Below are 23895 nucleotides of genomic sequence, written 5' to 3'. Positions count from 1 at the left end.
TCAACTCTTTTACCATGTCGTAGCTCAGTCGATTAAGGCAGCGTCTGGGATGATCTTGGATGTAGGTTCGAATCTTCGTCACGGCCCTTGTGGATTTGTTAATTAACATTGGTTGTCTGTACCGGTAATCGTATAGAAATTTAAAGTTACAGACGGGGGAAGTCTTTCCTTCAGTTTCCCAGATATAATGGTGTGTTATCTTCCCTCATTCAAACTTTTGTTTACATCAGAACAATGCTATATTATATGATTTGAGAAAATGTATATACAGTAATTGTATCCAAAAGAAAATGCACACAAAGAGCATAAGAGAAAGGCACTATTGTAAGAAAAGGAGCCATACAAATGAAGCCACTAATACACAAAGCGTTTCGGACAAGATTTGGAAAAAATTAGAAACAATTATTTAATGGTATAAAGGGTAAACATTTAATTAACACTAAAAGAGTAGTAAACTAACATAATTGATTATGTTCAAGAAATATAAGGCATGATATACAATATAAAGGTGATAATGATGACAGGCATATACTAGTACTAGCACTAGTACTAATTATAGGTAGATAAGGTAATCGGTGAATCAGACTCCTTAAATATAAAAACATTTATAACGTTTTTACTGTTGCTCGCAGCCTATAGGCTTCTTAAGAGATCTACAGGTAATTGTAATTGCTGCAACCCATCCTCCAAATTGACAGTACGTTTTAATACAAAGTGTAATAAGTACGGAGGACGGCTGATTAATTTGTCAATTGCATTGTAATATATTGCTCTAGTTGCTAAAGCATTTTTCTTATAGTAATAATTACTCACCCTATGTTGACCAATCCACACACTAGAAAATGAAGGGACGACGACGTTTCGGTCCGTCCTGGACCATTCTCAAGTCAATTGTGGGATCGACTTGAGAATGGTCCAGGACGGACCGAAACGTCGTCGTCCCTTCATTTTCTAGTATGTGGATTGGTCAACATACTTCAGCCACGTTATTGTGACTCATCGCCTGCATAATTACTTAAATCAAAGTGTGTGAGTACATATAATATTTCTATCGACGCAGTTTCCATCAATTTACAGAATGGCGCAGATCTCACTTTCTAATCTCTTAAAATATGCGACTTGTGAGCGCTGGCAACCCCAGTGTTGGTCCTGGGGGCCGCCTTGACGTCAGTGCCGATGGAGCATCTCAGGCGTGAGGGTCTTCGCTCTGACTCTCCTGATTGTGCCCTCAAATTATAACCTTTTTCTTAGTGCTTCGAATGTGCAGTGAAATAATACGCCCACTTCGAGTGACCTCGTTCCCCAGCAGTGGAGTTACCCTACAGTGCTAGCAAAGCCGCTGAACACAGCATTTCAGGAAAGGAAATTTACAAGATTGTTTACCGATGGGAAAGGTTTGCCTGAGGGTGGTGGTCCTTAATGTGACCCTTGAGGTGGCTGGAATGTGACAAGCATGTCAGCAGTGTGTGCCAGTGTGGACTAGTCGGCCAGCATGAGTGCCCACGCCCGCCTCGGGCTGCCAGGGACCTGCAGGATTTTCCTATTACTAATGTTATTGTTGATCTTCACAACTTCAGGTAAGAAAGTGTTTGTATGGGGGTGGGGGGAGGGTGGGGTCTGCCCATTCTATTGTAACGTCAGAAATAGTATATATGTAAACTCCACTGCCTGCATGTAGGCCTATATTTCAGGATCACAACGGAAATGTTTTGTGTTAAGCAAAATTCTGGGGTTAATTTATTTTCTCTATACTATGTATCATTATTTTATCTAGTTATAATGTGTCTTTTTCCATAAATGAAACGGTGCAGAAATAATTTAAGATGCCTCTAAAAATTGACACTTTAAATTGAGTTACGTAATAGGTATAATAATGTACGAAACCTTTCATATTAATTTGTGTATGTTAGGCTTATATCAAGCCCCCCCCCCAGGGTCGCATTACTGTTCCTCCCAAGGATGCTTCCCTTCAACAAGATAACTCCTGGTTACCTATTTACTGGTAGGTGAACAGGAGCATCATTAGGTGATAGGAAATGCGCCCAATCATTTCTGTCCCGTCCGAGATTTGAACCCAGAATTCTGGATTGCGAGTCGAGAACAGACCCGATTGTAATAACGGGACCCGTATACATCCTGTCACAACTAATTAATCACTGTATCATATTCTTCTGTGTTTTCCAAGTAAATGATTATTATTATACGAGTAATTGCAAGTCCAAAGTTTTACGTGTCGAGAACACCATCGGTGAGCAGTCACAAAAAAAATATTCTCCGAAATGCAGACTAAAACTAGCGAAAGGCATTTTGATATGTGCTTAATGGTTAAGAGACGATAATATTCTAAGGACAAATCTTGTATGTCAACACTTGTCTCTTATATATATAGATCTTAGTATATCACACAATGACTACTTTTTCAGTGATATTCCTGCGCGGGCCTCTGACTGGCCTGCCAAGGATTACTCTTTTGACGTTTGTCTTGGGTGGAGTATGTGTATTAGGACTCGTATGTTCGCTTCAGTATGATTGTCCAGTGTGTTTAACAACTTCTGCTATGTTAAATCTCGGCTGAAATCATATTAGGTTTCTAACTCTGCACCGAGTTAGATAATGCCTCAGTGGTCGGGCATTTCTTCATATTTTTGTACTGACATTTCCTCTCATCCTCTGGAAGCCTATTTCCATGCACATGGGGTATCCAAGCCTGGTGCGATGGAAATACCCTTCTGTTTTTCTGTTGCTCCCTTTCATCAAAATAAGTGATTCGTAATTGATTGAATTCTATTACCAATCCGCAGATCCTGATTTTGTAGCTGAACACAATGACGACGTTTATGGCTTGATTTTAAGTCAATATTCAGCCCATCCTCCTGTTTAAGTAGTACATATAGTAACGATGAGGACCGTCATACACATATTGACGTAAAAGGCAATTAGAAAGTAGAAATCGGTACTATTGAATTTGGACAAATCGGAAAGGTTCTTGTACTATGTTGCAAAGAAAACTTAACCCTCTGTGTATGTACGATGGTCCACGTAGTTATAATAAGTACTAACTAAACAGGAGGTTGGGTTGGTGATGTTTTAAGAAATGACTTGATTATGTCAACAATGATGACTACTTGCTGAAATGTGTTGACAGTTGCTTCAGTGTTATGCATCTGGTCACTATGATAACCTACTGAAAAGTGATGTTTGTGGCGACTTTGTATGATGATTTGCCGAAGTATGGTGCATGTTAAGACTGTGTAAAAACGAAGTATGGTGCATGTTTAACTGATGTTGGTATATGTTGTGATCGTTGGCCAGATTGGTGTAAGCTTAGGCTTTCTTTCCAAATTTATCCTGCAAATTTTCGCCTCTGGTGTTAGGTTTAGAGCTATGTCTACTTCCGAAGTCGTTATACTTTTTTTTATGTATGAGGCTGCCTGTCCCTCAGTGTATACTGTATTTTGGGTCTTTTTTTTTTATTTCCAAGCCTTATAACTTTGCATATGTTTGGGTTAAATTTAGCAAGTTTCCAAATTTTTCAGACCATTTTTATAGTGCCTAGGTCATTTTGCAATATAAAAGTCTTTTATTTGGTTTGTAATTCTGCTCTGAGTTAGATAATGCTTCAGTGGACTGTCGGGCAGTACTCTAGCCTAATTCATCTCATTAATTTTGCACCATTAGAGAACATGATACAATGGAGCTTATTTCCTCTTAGATCGTTGACATATTTGGAACAGACTCCTCTGCCTACTTCCGGGAGGTAGTTTCAATGTGAAACTACTGAAAGTTTCACACTTTCAGTAGTTAGTACTCTACTGAAGTACTAACTTCAAGTACTTCAAGTTAGTACTCTTCGCGATGAGCCATTCTTTTGTTTTGTTTTTCGGCTGGAAGAATGGTGATTTAGATTTATTGATTGATGAAGATTAAGCCACCCAAGAGGTGGAACGGGCATGAATAGCCCGTAATGAGGTAGTAGTTGTTGTTGTTTTAGATTCAGCTACTCAGAACAAAAGTTCCAAGTAGCACGGGCTATGGTGAGCCCGTAGGGGACTTACCTGGCACAGGAGCGGGGCTGTGGAGGTAGTAGGCTACCGCTCGTAGTCAAGAGTGGATAGAGGTTAGGTGACGCTGAATGACTTGCTGAAGTGTTGTGTGTGTGTGTGTGGGGGTGACTGTATGATGACTTGCAGAAACGTTGTATATGGTGACATTGTATGTGGTAACTTTCGTATGATGACTTTCGGAAGTATTGTATGTGGGGATTTTGTATGATGACTTACTGAAGTACTTGCCAAATAGTACTTTTATAAAAACTTTACTAAACCGAGCTTCAGCTTACACACAGAAATCACACTAACGTGATGCATCAAATGGACGCAGGTTCGAATCCTCGTCACGGCCCTTGTGGATTTGTTCACGAGCTTCAGCTCTTAGGGGGGCACCACGTTTCTGATTTTGACACTATGAAAGGAAGAAACTTTTATTCCCTCATGTTCTCTGCACTCGTTTGGCGTGTTCTTAGTCTACACTGAAGGAACTAAGTAGATGATTATCAGGGGAAAGCGCCAAGCCATTACGACTATATAACACTGGGAAGGGATCAGGATAAGGATTTGGGATGGGACAGAGAGGAAGGGAAGGAATGGTGCCCAAATGAACAAATCCACAAGGGCCGTGACGAGGATTCGAACCTACGTCCAAGAGCATCTCAGACGTTGCCTTAATCGACTGAGCTACGACATGGTATAAGAATTGCAACCGGGGAAATATATATATAATATCTTAATATGGTTGTCATGGTCTGGTATGTCGTAAATCACAGGATAAGATTACAAGACATGAAGACGTCAACGACATCATCAAGAGGAGCCTCGCCACGGCCCGCTGCCCAGCACAAAGAGAACCACACTTATTCAGACCAACGAACCTCTGAAGCGCCCAGACGGGGTCACCTTGTTTCCTGGGAAGGATGGTAAGCAAGTGGTGTGGGACTACACATGTGCTGCCACACTGGCCAGTAATACCTCCCCCACAGCGCAAGCGAAGGGGGCGTCGCTGCTTCTTTCAGGGAATCGCAGAAAAACCATCAAATACAGAGGTCTGGCACACTGCTACAGCTTTGTTCCGATCGGTTCGGAGACCCCTCGGTTCGTGGGGAAAATGTGCATTGAAGTTCCTGAAGGAATTGGTGGACAAATTGATCGGCGCTACAAAAGACCAGAGGGCGAAAAGTTTTTTGTTCCAGCGCCTCAGTGTCGCCATTCAGAGGGGGAATGCCTATTGCATCTTGGGCACGAGTCCAACTTCGGAGGAATTCGAAGAAGTGTTCGACTTGCAACAATGATCGAATCTGTCCGTGACATTTATCAGTGTTTCCTTTGGCGTGTTTTTAATTTTACTTGTATTGGTTGTGTTGTGTATGTGTTAAGGCTACATTTGGTAATCATGTAATCTTGTACAATAAATTTCCCTATATATACAAATATATACGGGGTGGTAGAAGACGATATGTACCAGTGCACGAGAACCTGACAAGGCTCTGCCGGGTGCTGCATATCGTCTTCTTCGAGGCTTAAGGGTCCCTACAAACAGAGGTGGAACCCCCCCCTATATGAGCATATATATGCTCATAGCTTTCATGCATGTATAGTAAGATATATACATAGTAGAGTATAGTATCATTCCTTCTGAAGATGTATTAATATACGAAAGTACTTAAGGAAATTCCTGTTTCAGTTCTTCCTCCGTGGTCTGACACTGTCACATTTTTCATCACGTTAATTTTCGTGATTAACACACACACACACACACACACATATATATATATATATATATATATATATATATATATATATATATATATATATATATATATATATATATATATATATATATAGTCATATATCATTGTCATGTGACTTAAATACTTGAGAATGCCTGTTTTAAGACTTCCTCGGATATTCTGATGGCAATTTCTTCAAATCACCTGAAGCATGCAAGCTCAAAGTCAGTGGCCGAGAGAACCTTGCAGGCATCATCATAGGATTTATCAGTCTTGTGTAACCACATGGTTCTCTTAGTTACTTCGCTTTCTCCCTCATGTGTATACAGTAATTTGAGTATACGATCCTCAGTGTTAAAAACCTACTCATATAAATTCACGATTGGGGCTTTATTGCGGAAACGGGCCATAAAATATCGCCTTGGTTGGCTAAACGTGACCATTAGTTAAGGGGGTGAAGCTGCGTAAGGTCTGGGTGTTCAACGATAAGGTCATACCCTAGGTGAGCCAGCGAAAGGGGGAAAATGCTTCATCCGAATTTCTGCCCAGCGCCCTCATAAGATCTAGGTGACCGGTTGTCTAGCCTAGCTTGTGTTGTCCACGGCTTGTCCATTCTGCTTAGGCGTCACTGATTGTTAGGTCCACACTCTGGCATGCATGCTCCATCGAACTTTGTTCTGCTTTGGTTACAGTGCAGCATTAGTGGACTTGAGTGTTTTTAACTAACCTGTAGCGCATAGAGTAGCCTACTACGCGCACTCTTCGTTAGTGTTCATAGAATAGCATAGTATCGACTTCTAGATTTAGTGTATCTTAGTCTTGTACTTGAAAGTTTAATTAATTTACTATGTAGGAAAAGTTTTATTTTCTTATTAGTTTTATGATCTCCAAATTACTCGACTGCACTCTGTTGTACGTTCATTTGTTGAGTTACGTGTGCAGCAAAATACGCAAGTAGCAACTCAATACTGTAAACTGAAGGTTATCTTAGAATTGTAATGTTTACTGTGTGCAGTTTGCACTGCTAAATGTCAGCGAAAAATCAGTCGAGTATAATTGGTTAGGTATTTCTTCTGAAGTGCAACACGTGACCAGTTCTCTCGAGCTTGTTTTATTGTTTAAGATTTCTCTTATAGTAGCTGTGAAATGTTCGCACATTATTATTACATCTGCCTCGCCACGCAAGGCGCAGTAAAGCAGAGCAGATTTTAAGGGCATACGTGTAATAGTTAATTTGTAAAATATGTATTTACTACGAAACTAGCAAATACTACGAAGGAGTTTGACCTATCATGCAAGTATCAGCGGCTGTACAAAAGCGAATCTGAAGATGCCCTATACAGTGATCCAAGATGGGGAGGCTGGCAGAGGCTTGGTGGTCAGGAGATGAAACAGCCCCTTACCTGAGCGATATTAACGACATCATTATCTTTAATAGGCGCCCCTCCGTGTACCAACCATACCCTTTATCCACAATCCATCAAATCCAGCGTGATTGAGTGGCAATGAAGGAGAGGGAGAGAATGGATGAAAATATACACGAATGAACACAATGGGAGTGCAAAATAAGTTACTTCTATGTGGGTATAATAATAATTATACAGAATTATTTAATAAATATCCCAAAGAAATATTTCCAGAATATTTTATTGCCATATAAGTTATCCGTTCACCTTTCCAGGTCATGTTGTGGCTTTATTTTAAATATATTTAACTAGGGACAAGAAATGGCAGAGGTAAGGAATTAGGGAGGAAATAGGTAAGGTGGGGAGGACGGAGATTTGGAGGGTGGAAGGCAGGGACGTATTCATGTGTGGATAGAGGTATGAAGGTATGGAGCCAGTCGTGTAGGGTTTAAGGCAGGGAGAGAGGTATGGAGGGATAAAATTATGCATGGCTGGAGATGGGGCAGGGGTGGATAGATTGGCATGGAGCCTAGCACCAGGCCGGGCTCGAGGAGTATTCGCGAAATCTTCTCAATGTGTGCTGATCTCCAGGTATGGTCTTGGGGGCCTCGTAGCCTGGTGGATAGCGCGCAGGACTCGTAATTCTGTGGCGCGGGTTCGATTCCCGCACGAGGCAGAAACAAATGGGCAAAGTTTCTTTCACCCTGAATGCCCCTGTTACCTAGCAGTAAATAGGTACCTGGGAGTTAGTCAGCTGTCACGGGCTGCTTCCTGGGGGTGGAGGCCTGGTCGAGGACCGGGCCGCGGGGACACTAAAGCCCCGAAATCATCTCAAGATAACCTCAAGATGGTGGTAGGGGTTGGCAGCGGCGGGAGTGTGGAAGTGAGGAGGACACTACTTACTGAAGCGTTGAACTCTCCTCTTACAAAATATTTATATCCACGAAACTTGTATTTTATTTCTTCATTAAATATTTTGAAGTCTTGTTTGGATAATGTTTTCATTGTTTTATTGTTTGTGCTCTTTTGTTTGCACCTTTAATGTTATTTTAGCTTGAGATTCGTACCCTGTAAATGATATTGCAAAATTAAATAAGTTAATTGCCAAAATTAATTGTCAAGATTTAAAATATGATATTAAGCAATTTAGTACACAAGCAATAGTAAAAGTAATTTAGATCAATATGTAAGTAATTTGTTGAAGAAACTGAATGATGGTTTTATTTTTCATAAGTGAAGGCTGTGCTATAGAAAGGTTGTAGAATATGAGTTAGTGATACAATAAATTTCAACATTCAATATGGGTTAGTGTGGATGCACCTTGTTGAAAGACGTTCCATAAATAATGTCTTAACGATATGAGAGAATTACAGTGAACTGATCATAAGAAGAAAGACTGCAGAAAGCCTACCAGCTCATGTAAGGTTGCTCTAATTTATAACAACCAACAAATTGTGGATTTATTCAATCCTTATTTGTGTTTACATAATGATATTTGTTATCTTCTCTGAAAGCCTATTTACAAATCATTATTTACCTATTTCTTTTCTGAAGCCAAATTTCTCAGTTTAATCCATCGGTTCGTGCTCAATATTTTAGGACCAGCTGGCCTAGTGGGGCTCAGCCATATGGGTAAGATCAACAATACTAAGTTCATGAAAGTTTTCCAATCCCACAGCGAGTGACCAAGACGCATACATATCAGCTAAAATAAACGGGTATTGCAAGTGAAGGGATGAAAAGAGATCTGGAATCCTGCTTCTGCAACCCCCCCCCCCCCTTCTCGGCACACCTTCCATCCGATATCTGGAATTGCCACTCCGTTAAAATTGCAACTGTGTTGTCTAACCTGGCCTATCTTGAGATGATTTGATTTCAGGGCTTTTTTTTAGTGTCCCCGCGGCCCGGTCCTCGACCAGGCCTCCACCCCCAGGAAGCAGCCCGTGACAGCTGGCTAACACCCAGGTACCTATTTTACTGCTAGGTAACAGGGGCATAGGGTGAAAGAAACTCTGCCCATTGTTTCTCGCCGGCGCCCAGGATCGAACCCGGGACCAAAGGATCACAAGTCCAGTGTGCTGTCTGCTCGGTTTCATCAAGCTTTTACATATACACTTATGAAACCCATAGAGCTTCGGAGCTCACAAGCCGGTTATTAAATATAAACGATGATGCAATGGTTGAGGAAAGATGTATGAGTTTCGTAAGTGGATAACCAATTCCTTGATGAATCCTGGCTCTGGATCTCGCCAACCCAAGCAACTCGCCCGACCTATCGAGGCTTATGCACAAAAAACGTAAATATTACTTTGCTTTCATTGTTACAAATACGCCACATTTGTAACGGATTGACAGAATCTGTAAAAAATCGGATATATTTGGTGAGAAGCCGGGTTGTAGCACGCAGCCAGTGGTGGGAACAGGGCGCCATCTGTGAACGGCTTCATAACCACAATCAGCACACAGGAGAGAGATCCCGCCAAACACACACCGAAACTACGACGTTGGTACTACGTTCGAACAAGTTTTAACACCTAACCAGTTATGACAACCAATATAGCAAGTTGTAACAACGTTCTAATACGTCATAAACACGTTAAGCCAAGATGTAACTACTTTATTACAGGTTGTAACAAGCGGAAAATAGAGACAGTTTCGGTTTGTGTTTCCAGGGATGCGCACTATGGGGAGCTCACACTCACACGACTGCTCAACAGGTGTACAGGTTCCTGAGCCTATTGGGCTCTATCATATCTACACTTGAAGCTGTGTATGGAGTCAACCTCCACCACATCACTTCCTAATGCATTCCATTTGTCAACCACTCTGACACTAAAAAAGTTCTTACTAATATCTCTGTGGTTCATTTGGGCACTCAGTTTTCACCTGTGTCCCCTAGTGCGTGTGCCCCTTGTGTTAAATAGCATGTCCTTATCTACCCTATCAATTCCTTTGAGAATCTTGTATGTGGTGATCATGTCCCCTTTAACTCTTTTGTCTTCCAGCGACGTGAGGTTTAACTCCGTAGTCTCTCCTCGTAGTTCATACCTCTCAGCTTCGGTACTAGTCTGGTGGCAAACCTTTGAACCGTCTCCAGTTTAGTCTTATGCTTGAATAGATATGGACTCCATTCTGGAGCTGCATACCTCCAGGATTGGTCTGATATATGCGGTATGCAATGTTCTGAATGATTCCTTACACAAGTTTCTAAATGCCGTTCTCATGTTGGCCAACCTTGCGTATGCCGCTGATGTTATGCTCTTGATATTGGCTTCAGGGGACAGGTCTGGCGTGATATCAATCCCCAAGTCTTTCTCTCTGACTCTTGAAGATTTTCATCTCCCAAATAATACCTTGTATCTGGTCTCCTGCTTCCTACACCTATCTTCATTACATTACATTTGCTTGGGTTAGACTGTAACAACCTCTTGTTCGACCATTCCTTCAGTTTGTCTAGGTCTTCTTGAAGCCTCAAGCAGTCCTTCTCTGTCTTAATCTTTCTCATAATTTTGGCATCGTCAGCAAACATTGAGATGAATGAGTCTATACCCTCCAGGAGATCATTTACGTATATCAGAAACAAGATAGGACCGAGTACAGAGCTCTGTGGGACTCCACTGGTGACTTTACGCCAATCTGAGGTCTCATCCCTCACTGTAACTCTCTGCTTCCTATTGTTTAGGTACTCCCTTATCCACTGGAGCACCTTATCAGCTACACCTGCCTGTCTCTCCAGCTTATGTACCAACCTGTTCAGGCTGGTATATATATATACCATATATATATATATATATATATATATATATATATATATATATATATATATATATATATATATATATATTATGTATATATATATATATATATATATATATATATATTATATATATATATATATATATATATATATATATATATATATATATATATATATATATATATATATATATATGTGGCAATGTCAGACCACGAAGGAAAAATGAAACAGGAAATTTCCTGTTTCATTTTTCCTTCGTGGTCTGACATTGTCACATTCTTAATCACGTGTTTATTTTCGTGATATACACACACACATATATATATATATATATATATATATATATATATATATATATATATATATATATATATATATATATATATATATATATATATATATACCATATATATATATGCTGCTATATTGGGACTGTTCAACACGCTTCCGCTACACATAAGGGGCATAACTGGCCCACCCCCTCACAGTGTTCAAGAGAGAACTTGACAAACACCTCCAAAGGATACCTGATCAACCAGGCTGTGACTCATACGTCAGGCTGCGAGCAGCCGCGCCCAACAGCCTGGTTGACCAGTCCACAAACGAGGAGGCCTGGTCGACGACCGGGCCGCGGGGTCGCTGAGCCCTGAAATCACCTCAAGGTAAGGTAGGCCTCTTATGGGGTACTATGTCAAAGGCTTTCCGACAGTCCAAGAAAATGCAGTCCGCCCAGCCTTCTCTTGCTTAATCTTTGTCACCTGGTCGTAGAACTCTATTAAGCCTTTAAGGCAAGATTTACCCTCCCTGAACCCATGTTGGCGATTTGTCACGAAGTCCCTTTTCTCCAGATATTTTATTATTAAGTTTTTCCCTCACGATCTTCTCCATCACCTTGCATGGTATACAAGTCAAGGACACTGGCCTGTAGTTCAGTGCCTCTTGTCTGTCGCCCTTTTTGTATATTGGGACCACATTAGCCGTCTTCCATATTTCTGGTAGGTCTCCCGTCTCCAGTGACCTACTATACACTATAGAGAGTGGCAAGCAAAGTGCCTCTGCACACACTTTCCAGAATGAAAGTGTGTGTGTGTGTGTGTGTGTGTGTGTGTGTGTGTGTGTGTGTGTGTGTATGTGTATGCAAATGGCCGGCAGCGACAGCACTTCCTCATAAGCATTACGCAACACTCCGAGCTCTGATATCCATGTGTACATCATCCGTTTTACGCAAAGCCTTCCTTTCCGCATAGAGTTTGACGGCAGCCGTACGCATCGACACACACACACACACACACACGTCTCAGTTTTATATACGCAGGTATCCGGTTTTCGTCACCTTTACGGACATTGATCTGTGCAGTCACTGACGCAGATCTTTCTCTTGTATTTTCTCGCCTGGGAAAATGTAGCAAGGATCTATACACATACTGACTCGCAGCTCCTAGTTTATACATACACATGTGTGTTCCTCTTCCTTCAGACGTGATAATATCTTACACACACACACACACACACACACACACACACACACACACACACACACACACACACACACACACACACACACACACACACACATACACACACACATACACACACACACACAGCTGATTGATAGTTGAGAGGCAGGACCAAAGAACCAAAGCTCAACCCCCCGCAAGCACAACTAGGCGAGTACACACGACGAGAACGGACACCCCACAGAGAAACTTATACATGGAGAGAAAAACTAATGGACACAGACCCGATAAATTCTCCTATGTTATGGGAGCCACAAGAATGAAGAGCAACGGTGTAACCCGTTCTCCCTAATAGCACATCGTATTTTGACGTATAATTCCCCCCTTAAGGCCAAAACCTTATGTACTAAATATGATAGCGGCTCGCAAAATTTATTTAGTGCCGTTTTTCGTCCGTGGGTCCTGGGATTCAGGCAAATTTAGTACAGCAATTTAGCGACGGGAGAACAGGTTGGACGATGAATGAGCTAGACCTGACCGAATAGTTAATCCGTATTCATCAGGAAGTAAACTTTAAAGGTCCACTGGGAATGAGCGTTCAAGGAATGACGTTTGAGTATCTGATGTAAATTGCAATAACTGGTTCAGGTAATGGATCCTTCAGGTAAATTGTGAGGGGCAAAAGAAAGAGGGGAGACGGGACGCGAAGGTAATATAGCCAAGGCGAGTTCACACCTACTCGCACGACCCTTAGGCACATTTAGATGAGTACACACAGACAAAACATTGAGCTATTTCGTAACCCTCGCTGGTGCATCACCCCCTTACACTACACTCTTATGCAACCCAGAAACACTGAGTGAGCCAGCCAGCCAGCCAGCGTTCAAAGTCCTGCACTGCGCACCGCCGCTCAAGCGATCACTGTTGCCACCCAGGTTTGAACCCCCCCCCCCCATATGAACCACACTCTTCCCCTGGTGTGTCAAGAGTGCCTCAACTGGTGGCAGTTATATGGCACGACTGATGACGCTGTAATTATCCCGTGTCCTACTGGTGTCTTGAGAACTGTCGCTCAGACTTTAGGGGGGTACTGAAGCAGATTACTGAACCTGCCTCGCTGGCTCTTTTGGTCAGTCTTTGTCGTAACTGTTGCCCCGTCTCTGTCGTAGCACCAATGATCGTAGACGATCATTGGTGCGGTGGTCGCGGTACTGTGTACGGCATGGGTTCGAATCCTGGCCGGGTCAAAGAGTTCTTAGTGATATAAACGAAACGTGAACGTTTCTTTTAAGTTTGACACAAAAACAGTTATCATGCACTTGCGAAAAGTGTGAGGCCGACAGGCTGACCAAAAAGTGTTGGGTTGCAGTTAGGTGGCGTGAACGTTGTGCCAGCGGCGGTGACGTAAAGTATCACACCCCCCCCTCCCCCCTCTGGTGGCCGGGAGTCACGGCACGCTACACCCCTCCTCCCCCCCCCACCATCATGGTCACACGCTGCTGTCACGGTCACCCCTACACCCCATGGCCAAAAATATTGCCGGAACAACCGTGGACATTTTCAAGAGGAAACTAGATTTATTCCTCCAAGGAGTGCCGGACCAACCGGGCTGTGGTGGGTATGTGGGCCTGCGGGCCGCTCCAAGCAACAGCCTGGTGGACCAAACTCTCACAAGTCGAGCCTGGCCTCGGGCCGGGCTTGGGGAGTAGAAGAACTCCCAGAACCCCATCAACCAGGTAACCAGGTATCATGGTGCCGCGTGGTCAAGTGGGGGGTGGGGGGGGGGGTCTGCCGCGGGTGTCGCGATCGTCGGTGTGTCTGCCGCGGGTGTCGCGATCGTCGGTGTCTGCCGCGGGTGTCGCGATCGTCGGTGTGTCTGCCGCGGGTGTCGCGATCGTCGGTGTGTCTGCCGCGGGTGTCGCGATCGTCGGTGTGTCTGCCGCGGGTGTCGCGATCGTCGGTGTGTCTGCCGCGGGTGTCGCGATCGTCGGTGTGTCTGCCGCGGGTGTCGCGATCGTCGGTGTGTCTGCCGCGGGTGTCGCGATCGTCGGTGTGTCTGCCGCGGGTGTCGCGATCGTCGGTGTGTCTGCCGCGGGTGTCGCGATCGTCGGTGTGTCTGCCGCGGGTGTCGCGATCGTCGGTGTGTCTGCCGCGGGTGTCGCGATCGTCGGTGTGTCTGCCGCGGGTGTCGCGATCGTCGGTGTGTCTGCCGCGGGTGTCGCGATCGTCGGTGTGTTTGCCGCGGGTGTCGCGATCGTCGGTGTGTCTGCCGCGGGTGTCGCGATCGCGCGTATTACACTCTTCTGTTCTTCCTTCTATTTTACTATTATATTCTATTTCAGGTAAATATTTTCCTGGGATTATATTTCCCATTTATTTTTTTTTTTGGTTGACCCCTTCGTCCTCCTCGTAATTCTTGTCTTTCTTCTCCCATTTCGTTCTGACGGCGGCCTGTGAGGTTGACCCCTTCCACCCACACTTTTCTCCTCTCCCGCTCTCCCTGCTCTCATTCCTCTCCTACTCTTGTTCTGTGTGTGGAACTGTTCACACTTCCCATCCGAGAGAGAGAGAGAGAGAGAGAGAGAGAGAGAGAGAGAGAGAGAGAGAGAGAGAGAGAGAGAGAGAGAGAGAGGGGGGGGGGGAGAGAGGGGGATGATAAACGCCATCATTATAAATAGTGCAATGCCAATTTTAGGATAATGCTAGCACCACCATAATGCCACAAGATACTAGCTAACACCACCATAATAGTAGTATGATGCTATATTATATTCACCACCATATTGATGCTGTTGGTGAACGTGGGGCTGTTGTTGTTGTTGGTTTGAATTGTTGTTGTTGTTGTGGCTGTTTTATGGTGGTGGTGCAGGCACTGCTGCTGCTGCTCTTGTCGGCCACAGTGTACCATTCCGAGTCACTAGTTCGAGACTGTGCACAGCCAGGGAGGTGAACGACCCTCACTGCATAGTTCCCGCTGCAGCTCGCCCCTGCATCATAACTCTTCGTCCGGGGGAGGTCGTTCATTTAGCAACCACTTAATACATCCCTCTATAGCTGACCCAAAATTTCAGAAGTATATTGTTCGATCAACACTATTTCTAGGTATCAGGATGGAGGTTGAAGGGTAGATAAACAAGGTTGAAAACGTGACAGAAATCTTGAATGCAATATGATCCTCGTCTGGAGGGATGGGGGAGGGAGAGAAGGAAAAGGAGGAGGAAGGGGGTACATTTACCCCTTCCTGGGGTCATCATCCTCAGTCAGGCAGAGGGAGAGAGTGTAGAGAGCACCATGACAAGGTTAAACAAGGCTGTGTACCCCAAGGCTCGCTGGGGTACACAGATGACCACCAAACAACAGGGGAATGTTATATTAAGGGTTCACCCCGACGTTCCTAACTAATCGGGGAATAAGGGATAGGCGCCACCAATGGTTCTGGGCCATCAGTCATCATCAAAAGATGTCGCTGGTAACCAGAGGTCACTGGTAGTAGTTATCAGGGGTCATTATAATCAGAGTTTAGTGAACAATTATAACTGAAACACGAGAGTTAAGAAGTGGTTATCGAGGATTATAAAGTACAGTTATCATAGGTCACTGTCGGTCATTGGCCCAAGGACCAATTTGAGGTCACCGGGTGTTGTAATCATACTGGCTTACCGCTTTCTCCTGATGATTACCCTATCTTGGATCATAATAGATTTGGGGAATCATTAAAGATCGTTAGTTGTTATGGGCCATCAAAATTCTTCTGGAGGTTGTTAGATGTTATTAAAACTACCCTGGAGTAATTAGCGGGATATTAAAAGTAATTGGGAGTTGTTAGGTCCATCACATATTAATATAAGTTATTAGGGGATATAATTAGTTATCGCGAATAGGACACCAGAGGTCGCTAGGAAGAGTCATAACCCATCAAAAGTCACTATAAAGGTCAAGAGGAGTTTTCAAGGGTCATTAGAGGTCGCTGGGCGCCATCATAGGCTACCAGGAACTACATGGGGACAGGTTACTTTAATAAAAATATATGATGTAGAAACGAGAGAAAATTAAATGTTTTATTGACCGAAGTCATACGTCTGGTAGAGATGAGCAGACGTGTTGCCTGTGTACCGAAGGCTGACCAAGTGCAGTACGACCCGCTCAGCACGGCACGACTCTTTGGGTTACCCGCGTGTTTGGGTTCAAGTTTTGGGTCTTGTAATGATGTTTAATGCGGCGGCTTGTGAGTAAGGTTGTGTGTGTGTGTGTGTGTGTGTGTGTGTGTGTGTGTGTGTGTGTGTGTGTGTGTGTGTGTGTGTGTGTACTCACCTAGTTGTACTCACCTAGTTGTGTTTGCGGGGGTTGAGCTCTGGCTCTTTGATCCCGCCTCTCAACCGTCAATCAACAGGTGGGTGGGCGTGTGTGTGTGTGTGTGTGTGTGTGTGTGTGTGTGTGTGTGTGTGTGTGTGTGTGGACGCGCGCGAGAGTGTAACCAGCAAGGTTGTAACGGTTAGCGTGTTAATGGTGGTTGGTCTGTCGTTGGTTGCGGCGATGATGGTGCTTAAACTACCACCACCACTACCATCACTCTACCACCACCACTACGCATCGCTACCACCTACATCACCATCACAACTGCCTACATCAACACTACCACCATTGGAAGAACAGTTGTAAGTGTACTTTCACCCCCATCAGGCTTGGATACCCATGTGCATGGGGAAATAGGCTAACAGGATCCGCTAGAAGAGACGAAATGTCAGTCTTGTGCAGAAATGCTAAACAGACCACCGGAACATTATCCTAACACAGTGCAGAGTTACAGACCAAACAGACCACTGATATTTAACAAGGCAAAAAGTTATTGTTAAACACATTGGACGTAACCTTCCTGAGGCCAACGTAAGTCATAAATACTCAATCGCTTTCTAAGACTGAAACGACAACACTTTAATGTCGCCTGCCAGAGTAAGTTAGGGCTCTGGGGCCAGATTCATGAAAGCACTTACGCAAGCACTTACGAACGTGTACATCTTTCCTCAATCTTTGACGGCTTTCGTTACATTTATTAAACAGTTTACAAACATGAAAACTTGCCAGTCAACTGTTGTTATTGTTATAAACAGCCTCCTGGTGGTTCGGAGCTCATTAACTGTTTAATAATTGGAAACAAAGCCGCCAAAGATTGAGAAAAGATGTACAGGTTCGTAAGTGTTTGCGTAAGTGCTTTCGTGAATCTGACCCCTGGAGCAGGAATATCCCTGAATAAACACATTACCACCATCAGTAACACTATACCATCAACACCGCTACTCCATCATCATCACCATCATCATCACCATCATCACATTATGTTTGAGTGCGGTGTTGCCGGTACACCACAACACTGCTGGACCAGGTGAAAGTCTTCATAGTCATCAACGCTCTTATGCTTATATGGTAGCCAGCCGCTTCATGTCTATTATTAGTAGCTGTGGTGGTGGTGGTGGGGTTGGTAGCTGTGGCGTTGGCGGTATTGGGGGGATGGTGATAGTGGTGGTAGTGGTGGTGGTTGTGTTGGAGGTTGGTAGTTGTGGCGTTGGCGGTATTGGGGGGGGATGGTGATAGTGGTGGTAGTGGTGGTGGTTGTGTTGGAGGTTGGTAGTTGTGGCGTTGGCGGTATTGGGGGGATGGTGATAGTGGTGGTAGTGGTGGTGGTTGTGTTGGAGGTTGGTAGTTGTGGCGTTGGCGGTATTGGGGGGATGGTGATAGTGGTGGTAGTGGTGGTGGTTGTGTTGGAGGTTGGTAGTTGTGGCGTTGGCGGTATTGGGGGGATGGTGATAGTGGTGGTAGTGGTGGTGGTTGTGTTGGAGGTTGGTAGTTGTGGCGTTGGCGGTATTGGGGGGATGGTGATAGTGGTGGTGGTGGTGGTGGTTGTGTTGGAGGTTGGTAGTTGTGGCGTTGGCGGTATTGGGGGGATGGTGATAGTGGTGGTGGTGGTGGTGGTTGTGTTGGAGGTTGGTAGTTGTGGCGTTGGCGGTATTGGGGGGATGGTGATAGTGGTGGTAGTGGTGGTGGTTGTGTTGGAGGTTGGTAGTTGTGGCGTTGGCGGTATTGGGGGGATGGTGATAGTGGTGGTGGTGGTGGTGGTTGTGTTGGAGGTTGGTAGTTGTGGCGTTGGCGGTATTGGGGGGATGGTGATAGTGGTGGTAGTGGTGGTGGTTGTGTTGGAGGTTGGTAGTTGTGGCGTTGGCGGTATTGGGGGGATGGTGATAGTGGTGGTGGTGGTGGTGGTTGTGCTGGAGGTTGGTAGTTGTGGCGTTGGCGGTATTGGGGGGATGGTGATAGTGGTGGTGGTTGTGTTGGAGGTTGGTAGTTGTGGCGTTGGCGGTATTGGGGGGATGGTGATAGTGGTGGTGGTGGTGGTTGTTGTTGTTAGATAGCGATGGTAGTTGTACTGGCGAGTCGTGGGTGTGTTGACGTTGATTGTGGTTAGTTTGGTGATAGTAGTGATGGTAATGGTATGGTTGGTTATTGATCTATTTGCTGTCAGATACAAGTAGCAAGAGCCTAGTGGAGAGGGGGAGCAGTATAGCTCATGATGAACAACCCGTGAGGCACTCATGATGAACAACCCGTGAGGCACTCATGATGAACACACACATGCACTCAGAAGCAGTAAAATGAGAGGACAACATTGGGAACTGGAGGCAGACGAGTCTGTTGTCAGGAAGCAGTTGTTCGGTCCGAGGCGTAAATGCGTGGAACGGTTGTTGATTGACAGTTGAGAGGCGGGACCAAAGAGCCAGAGCTCAACCCCCGCAAGCACAAATAGGTGAGTACACACACACACACACACACACACACACACACACACACACACACACACACACACACACACACACACACACACCAACTGTGTGTGTGTGTGTGTGTGTACAGTTTAGGTGGTGGGACCCGGTGTTCACGCGGTCACCAGTTCCAACTGTGTGACAATTCCACAAGCTTCCTTTGAACAATCAGTGTGGTCTAGCGGTTAAAGTATTGGATACGCCGAGGTGCATGGAGCCTTGGCTGTCTGGGTTCGAATTCTTCTGGGGTGAGGAGTTTTCTGTTACATATTGGCTTGGGGTCCATTCAAGCTTGTTCGCACATATGATATGGAACACCACTTGGCAAATGGAATTTAATGTGAATAAATGACATGTTATGGAATGTGGAATAGGAGAACATAGACCCCACACAACCTATAAATTATGTGAGAAATCTTTAAAGAAGTCTGATAAAGAAAGAGATCTAGGGGTAGTTCTAGATAGAGAACTATCACCTGAGGACCAAATAAAGAACGTCGTGCGAGGAGCCTATGCCACGCTTTCTAACTTCAGAATTGCTTTTAAATACATGGATGGCGAAATACTAAAGAAATTGTTTACGACTTTTGTAAGGCCAAAGCTAGAATATACAGCGGTTGTGTGGTGCCCATATCTTAAGAGGCACATCAACAAACTGGAAAAGGTGCAAAGACATGCTACTAAGTGGCTCCCAGAACTGAAGGGCAAGAGCTATGAGGAGAGGTTAGAGGCATCAAATATGCCAAAACTAGAAGACAGAAGAAAAAGAGGTGATATGATCACTACGTACAAAATAGTAACTGGAATTGATAAAATCGATAGGGAAGATTTCCTGAGACCTGGAACTTCAAGAACAAGAGGTCATAGATTTAGACCAACTAAACAAAGATGCCGAAGAAATATAAGAAAATTCACTTTCGCAAACAGAGTGGTAGACGGTTGGAACAAGTTAAGTGAGAAGGTGGTGGAGGCCAAGACCGTCAGTTGTTTCAATGCGTTATATGACAAAAGAGTGATGGGAAGACGGGACATCACGAGCGTAGTTCTCATCCTGTAACTACACTTAGGTAATTACACACACATTACACACAATTATATATATATATATATATATATATATATATATATATATATATATATATATATATATATATATATATTATATATATATATATATATATATATATATAATATATATTTATATATAATATATATATATATATATATATATATATATATATATATATATATATATATATATATATATATATATATATATATATATATATATATAACTGAAAACTCACACCCCAGAAGTGACTCGAACCCATACTCCCAGGAGCAACGCAACTGGTATGTACAAGACGCCTTAATCCACTTGACCATCACGACCGGACATAATGAGGTGATAGCCGAGGCTATTTGAACCACCCCACCGCCGGCACTCGGATAGTAATCTTGGGCATAGCATTTTACCAAATCACCTCATTCTTTGGGGCACACGTGAGGAACACAAATGCGAACAAGCCTGAATGGTCCCCAGGACAATATGCAACTGAAAACTCACACCCCAGAAGTGACTCGAACCCATACTCCCAGGAGCAACGCAACTGGTATGTACAAGACGCCTTAATCCACTTGACCATCACGACCGGACATAATGAGGTGATAGCCGAGGCTATTTGAACCACCCCACCGCCGGCACTCGGATAGTAATCTTGGGCATAGCATTTTACCAAATCACCTCATTCTTTGGGGCATACGTGAGGAACACAAATGCGAACAAGCCTGAATGAGTTTTCAGTTGCATATTGTCCTGGGGACCATTCAGGCTTGTTCGCATATATATATATATATATATATATATATATATATATATATATATATATATATATATATATATATATATATAAGACATCCGACAGTTAGAATGGGGGGGTCCAAAAGATAACAGATCGATCCTGAAAATAGTAAATTAAACACTGCTTGGCTCACATCTTACTGACGCGTCGGGATCTCCTGGTATTCACCTGGCGATAAGTGAGTGTACCACACCTCTCCTGGTGTTGCTACACTCCTCTTCCTGTGCTCTACCTCTACCCTGTATATACGACGCTTACCATATGCCGTAACAACTTATCAACTGGAAGCATTTATAACACAGGCACGCTATTGCATAATTAAAGCTGCCTTGGGTAGATTGTTTATTTCCTCTTTCTTTCATCCTCAGGCGAGTACCGGGCCCCTCTCGAGCGTGCTAATGTACAGTCACGTCCCCTTGATTTACTGTGAATTGACCTATATATTTAAATATATATATATATATATATATGGCAGTGTCAGACCACGGAGGAAGAATTGAAACAGGAATTTCCTTAAGTACTTTCGTATTTAATAATACATCTTCAGAAGGGTTAAATATATATATATATATATATATATATATATATATATATATATATATATATATATATATATATATATATATATATATATATATATGTCGTACCTAGTAGCCAGAACGCACTTCTCAGCCTACTATGCAAGGCCCAATTTGCCTAATAAGCCAAGTTTTCATGAATTAATTGTTTTTCGACTACCTAACCTACCTAACCTAACCTAACCTAACTTTTTCGGCTACCTAACCTAACCTAACCTATAAAGATAGGTTAGGTTAGGTTAGGTAGGGTTGGTTAGGTTCGGTCATATATCTACGTTAATTTTAACTCCAATAAAAAAAAATTGACCTCATATATAATGAAATGGGTAACTTTATCATTTCAAAGGAAAAAAATTAGAGAAAATATATTTATTCAGGAAAACTTGGCTTATTAGGCAAATCGGGCCTTGCATAGTAGGCTGAGAAGTGCGTTCTGGCTACTAGGTACGATATATATATATATATATATATATATATATATATATATATATATATATATATATATATATATATATATATATGTATATATATATATATGTATATATATATATATATGTATATATATATATATATATATATGTATATATATATATATATATGTATATATATATATATATGTATATATATATATATATATATATATATATATATATATATATATATATATATATATATATATATATATATATATATATATATACGTGTTTTTAGTGTATTTATACAGTTTTGAAAATTAATGTTTGCATGACGATTTGTACATACGTATAATAAATAAATACAATGTTATTGAATTTGAGTGCATGGGTCATATAATTGATCCTCGGACAGAGCTTTACTGTATTTTATTATGCTCCTCACTTAGGAAGGAACTTGAGAAATTAAGTTGATAAAGTTTACAATTTTCATGTCCCAAAAGGACGCAGTTCGATAAAGCACACCTAAGCATCTTCGTAGACATGGAAAGTGAAAGAAAATGAGCAGATGCAGCGGGAGATATATTCCATACAGGGCAAGTTTTCTCAAGTCAACTCAACAGTGTATTTTTGCTCTGCATTCTTATTGGTCGTCTTGGCTAATAGGAATGATCACACACCACCACCACCCGCTAGCGAGCTACACTGCCTTTTGGTGTTGTTGTTTTTAGATTCAGCTACTGGGAACAAACAGTTCCTAGCAGCACGGGCTATGGTGAGCCCGTAGTGGACTTACCAGGCACAGGAGATGTGCCCTCCACTGTCACTACCTGCCATTTAAGTAAATTTACACATTCCACACAGGCACTAATACGGGATAATCGTAGTCTCAGGATGGGGGGAGAGTTGACTTTAAAGTCAAATCTAAAATAAATTTATTGATTTATATATACAAGAGTTCTCACATTCTTGTACAACCACTAACATGGAGTTTGCACATGATGCACATGATGCACACTCAGTAAACGTGTAGACCTGTGCGCACATGTAGCCCCACTCAGCCCTCTTGGTGTGGGCCTTGGGGCGACTGGAGGTGAACGAGAGCAGTAACTGGTCCAGGCTGCGTCTTGTTGCCTGCCTGCGTCGTATTATTCCCTTAGTCTTGTCCATTTTTTGTTACGTTATTTTCTCTCTCTCTCTTTGTCTTAATAATTTCACCCGTGTGACAGCTGGTAATATTGCTGTACACATCAGGAAAGGGTAGAGAAGTGCACCTTTACTTGGAATGTCGCATGAAAGGGCAAATAAAAAATAATGGATGGATCTTATATGGTAGGCGGGTCATTTATCTCTCCTCTCAGTTACCTGTTCCCCCCTCCACACCCCACACCCATGTCTCTCTCTCTCTCTCTCTCTCTCTCTCTCTCTCTCTCTCTCTCTCTCTCTCTCTCTCTCTCTCTCTCTCTCTCTCTCTCTCTCTCTCTCTCTCTCTCTCTCTCTACCAGTATCTCCCACCCCCTCGTTGCTCACTTGCCAACATTTCCCTTTTTCATATTATCTTCCATGATGTAATTCCCCTCCTCAGCGAGCCTGCGACACAATATATTGTTGAGCTGTTCTGCTATCTCGCCGGCGCTGCGGCCTTCGTCTGCAGGGAACCCGCTGGCTGGGATGAAGTTACCTGGGACGGGCCGCTTGTGGACGGTGGAGGGTCAGTAGACTGCCACACGCACCGTCATTATAGAGATACACACGTAGGGGGTGAGAGAGAGTGAGAGAAAGAGAGAGTGGGCGGCTGGGACGAGGTAGCCGGGCAGTGGATAAAGGC

At 43.2% G+C, this 23895-nt stretch overlaps 1 protein-coding gene across 1 annotated transcript in view; it reads left to right on the top strand.

The window, feature by feature from the left end:
* The first annotated feature begins 1140 nt into the window (after positions 1-1140).
* The window catches only part of LOC123759902 (uncharacterized), a 108348-nt gene continuing 85593 nt past the window's right edge, over positions 1141-23895 (top strand). The window contains 1 exon segment of the mRNA XM_069325315.1: positions 1141-1577. Coding sequence (XP_069181416.1) covers positions 1493-1577 — 85 coding nt within the window. The 5' untranslated portion in view covers positions 1141-1492.

Source organism: Procambarus clarkii, chromosome 16 (assembly GCF_040958095.1).
Source record: "Procambarus clarkii isolate CNS0578487 chromosome 16, FALCON_Pclarkii_2.0, whole genome shotgun sequence".
NCBI lineage: Eukaryota > Metazoa > Arthropoda > Malacostraca > Decapoda > Cambaridae > Procambarus > Procambarus clarkii.
The sequence above is the reverse complement of the archived record's forward strand: the minus strand, read 5'-3'. Positions and strand labels throughout refer to the sequence as shown.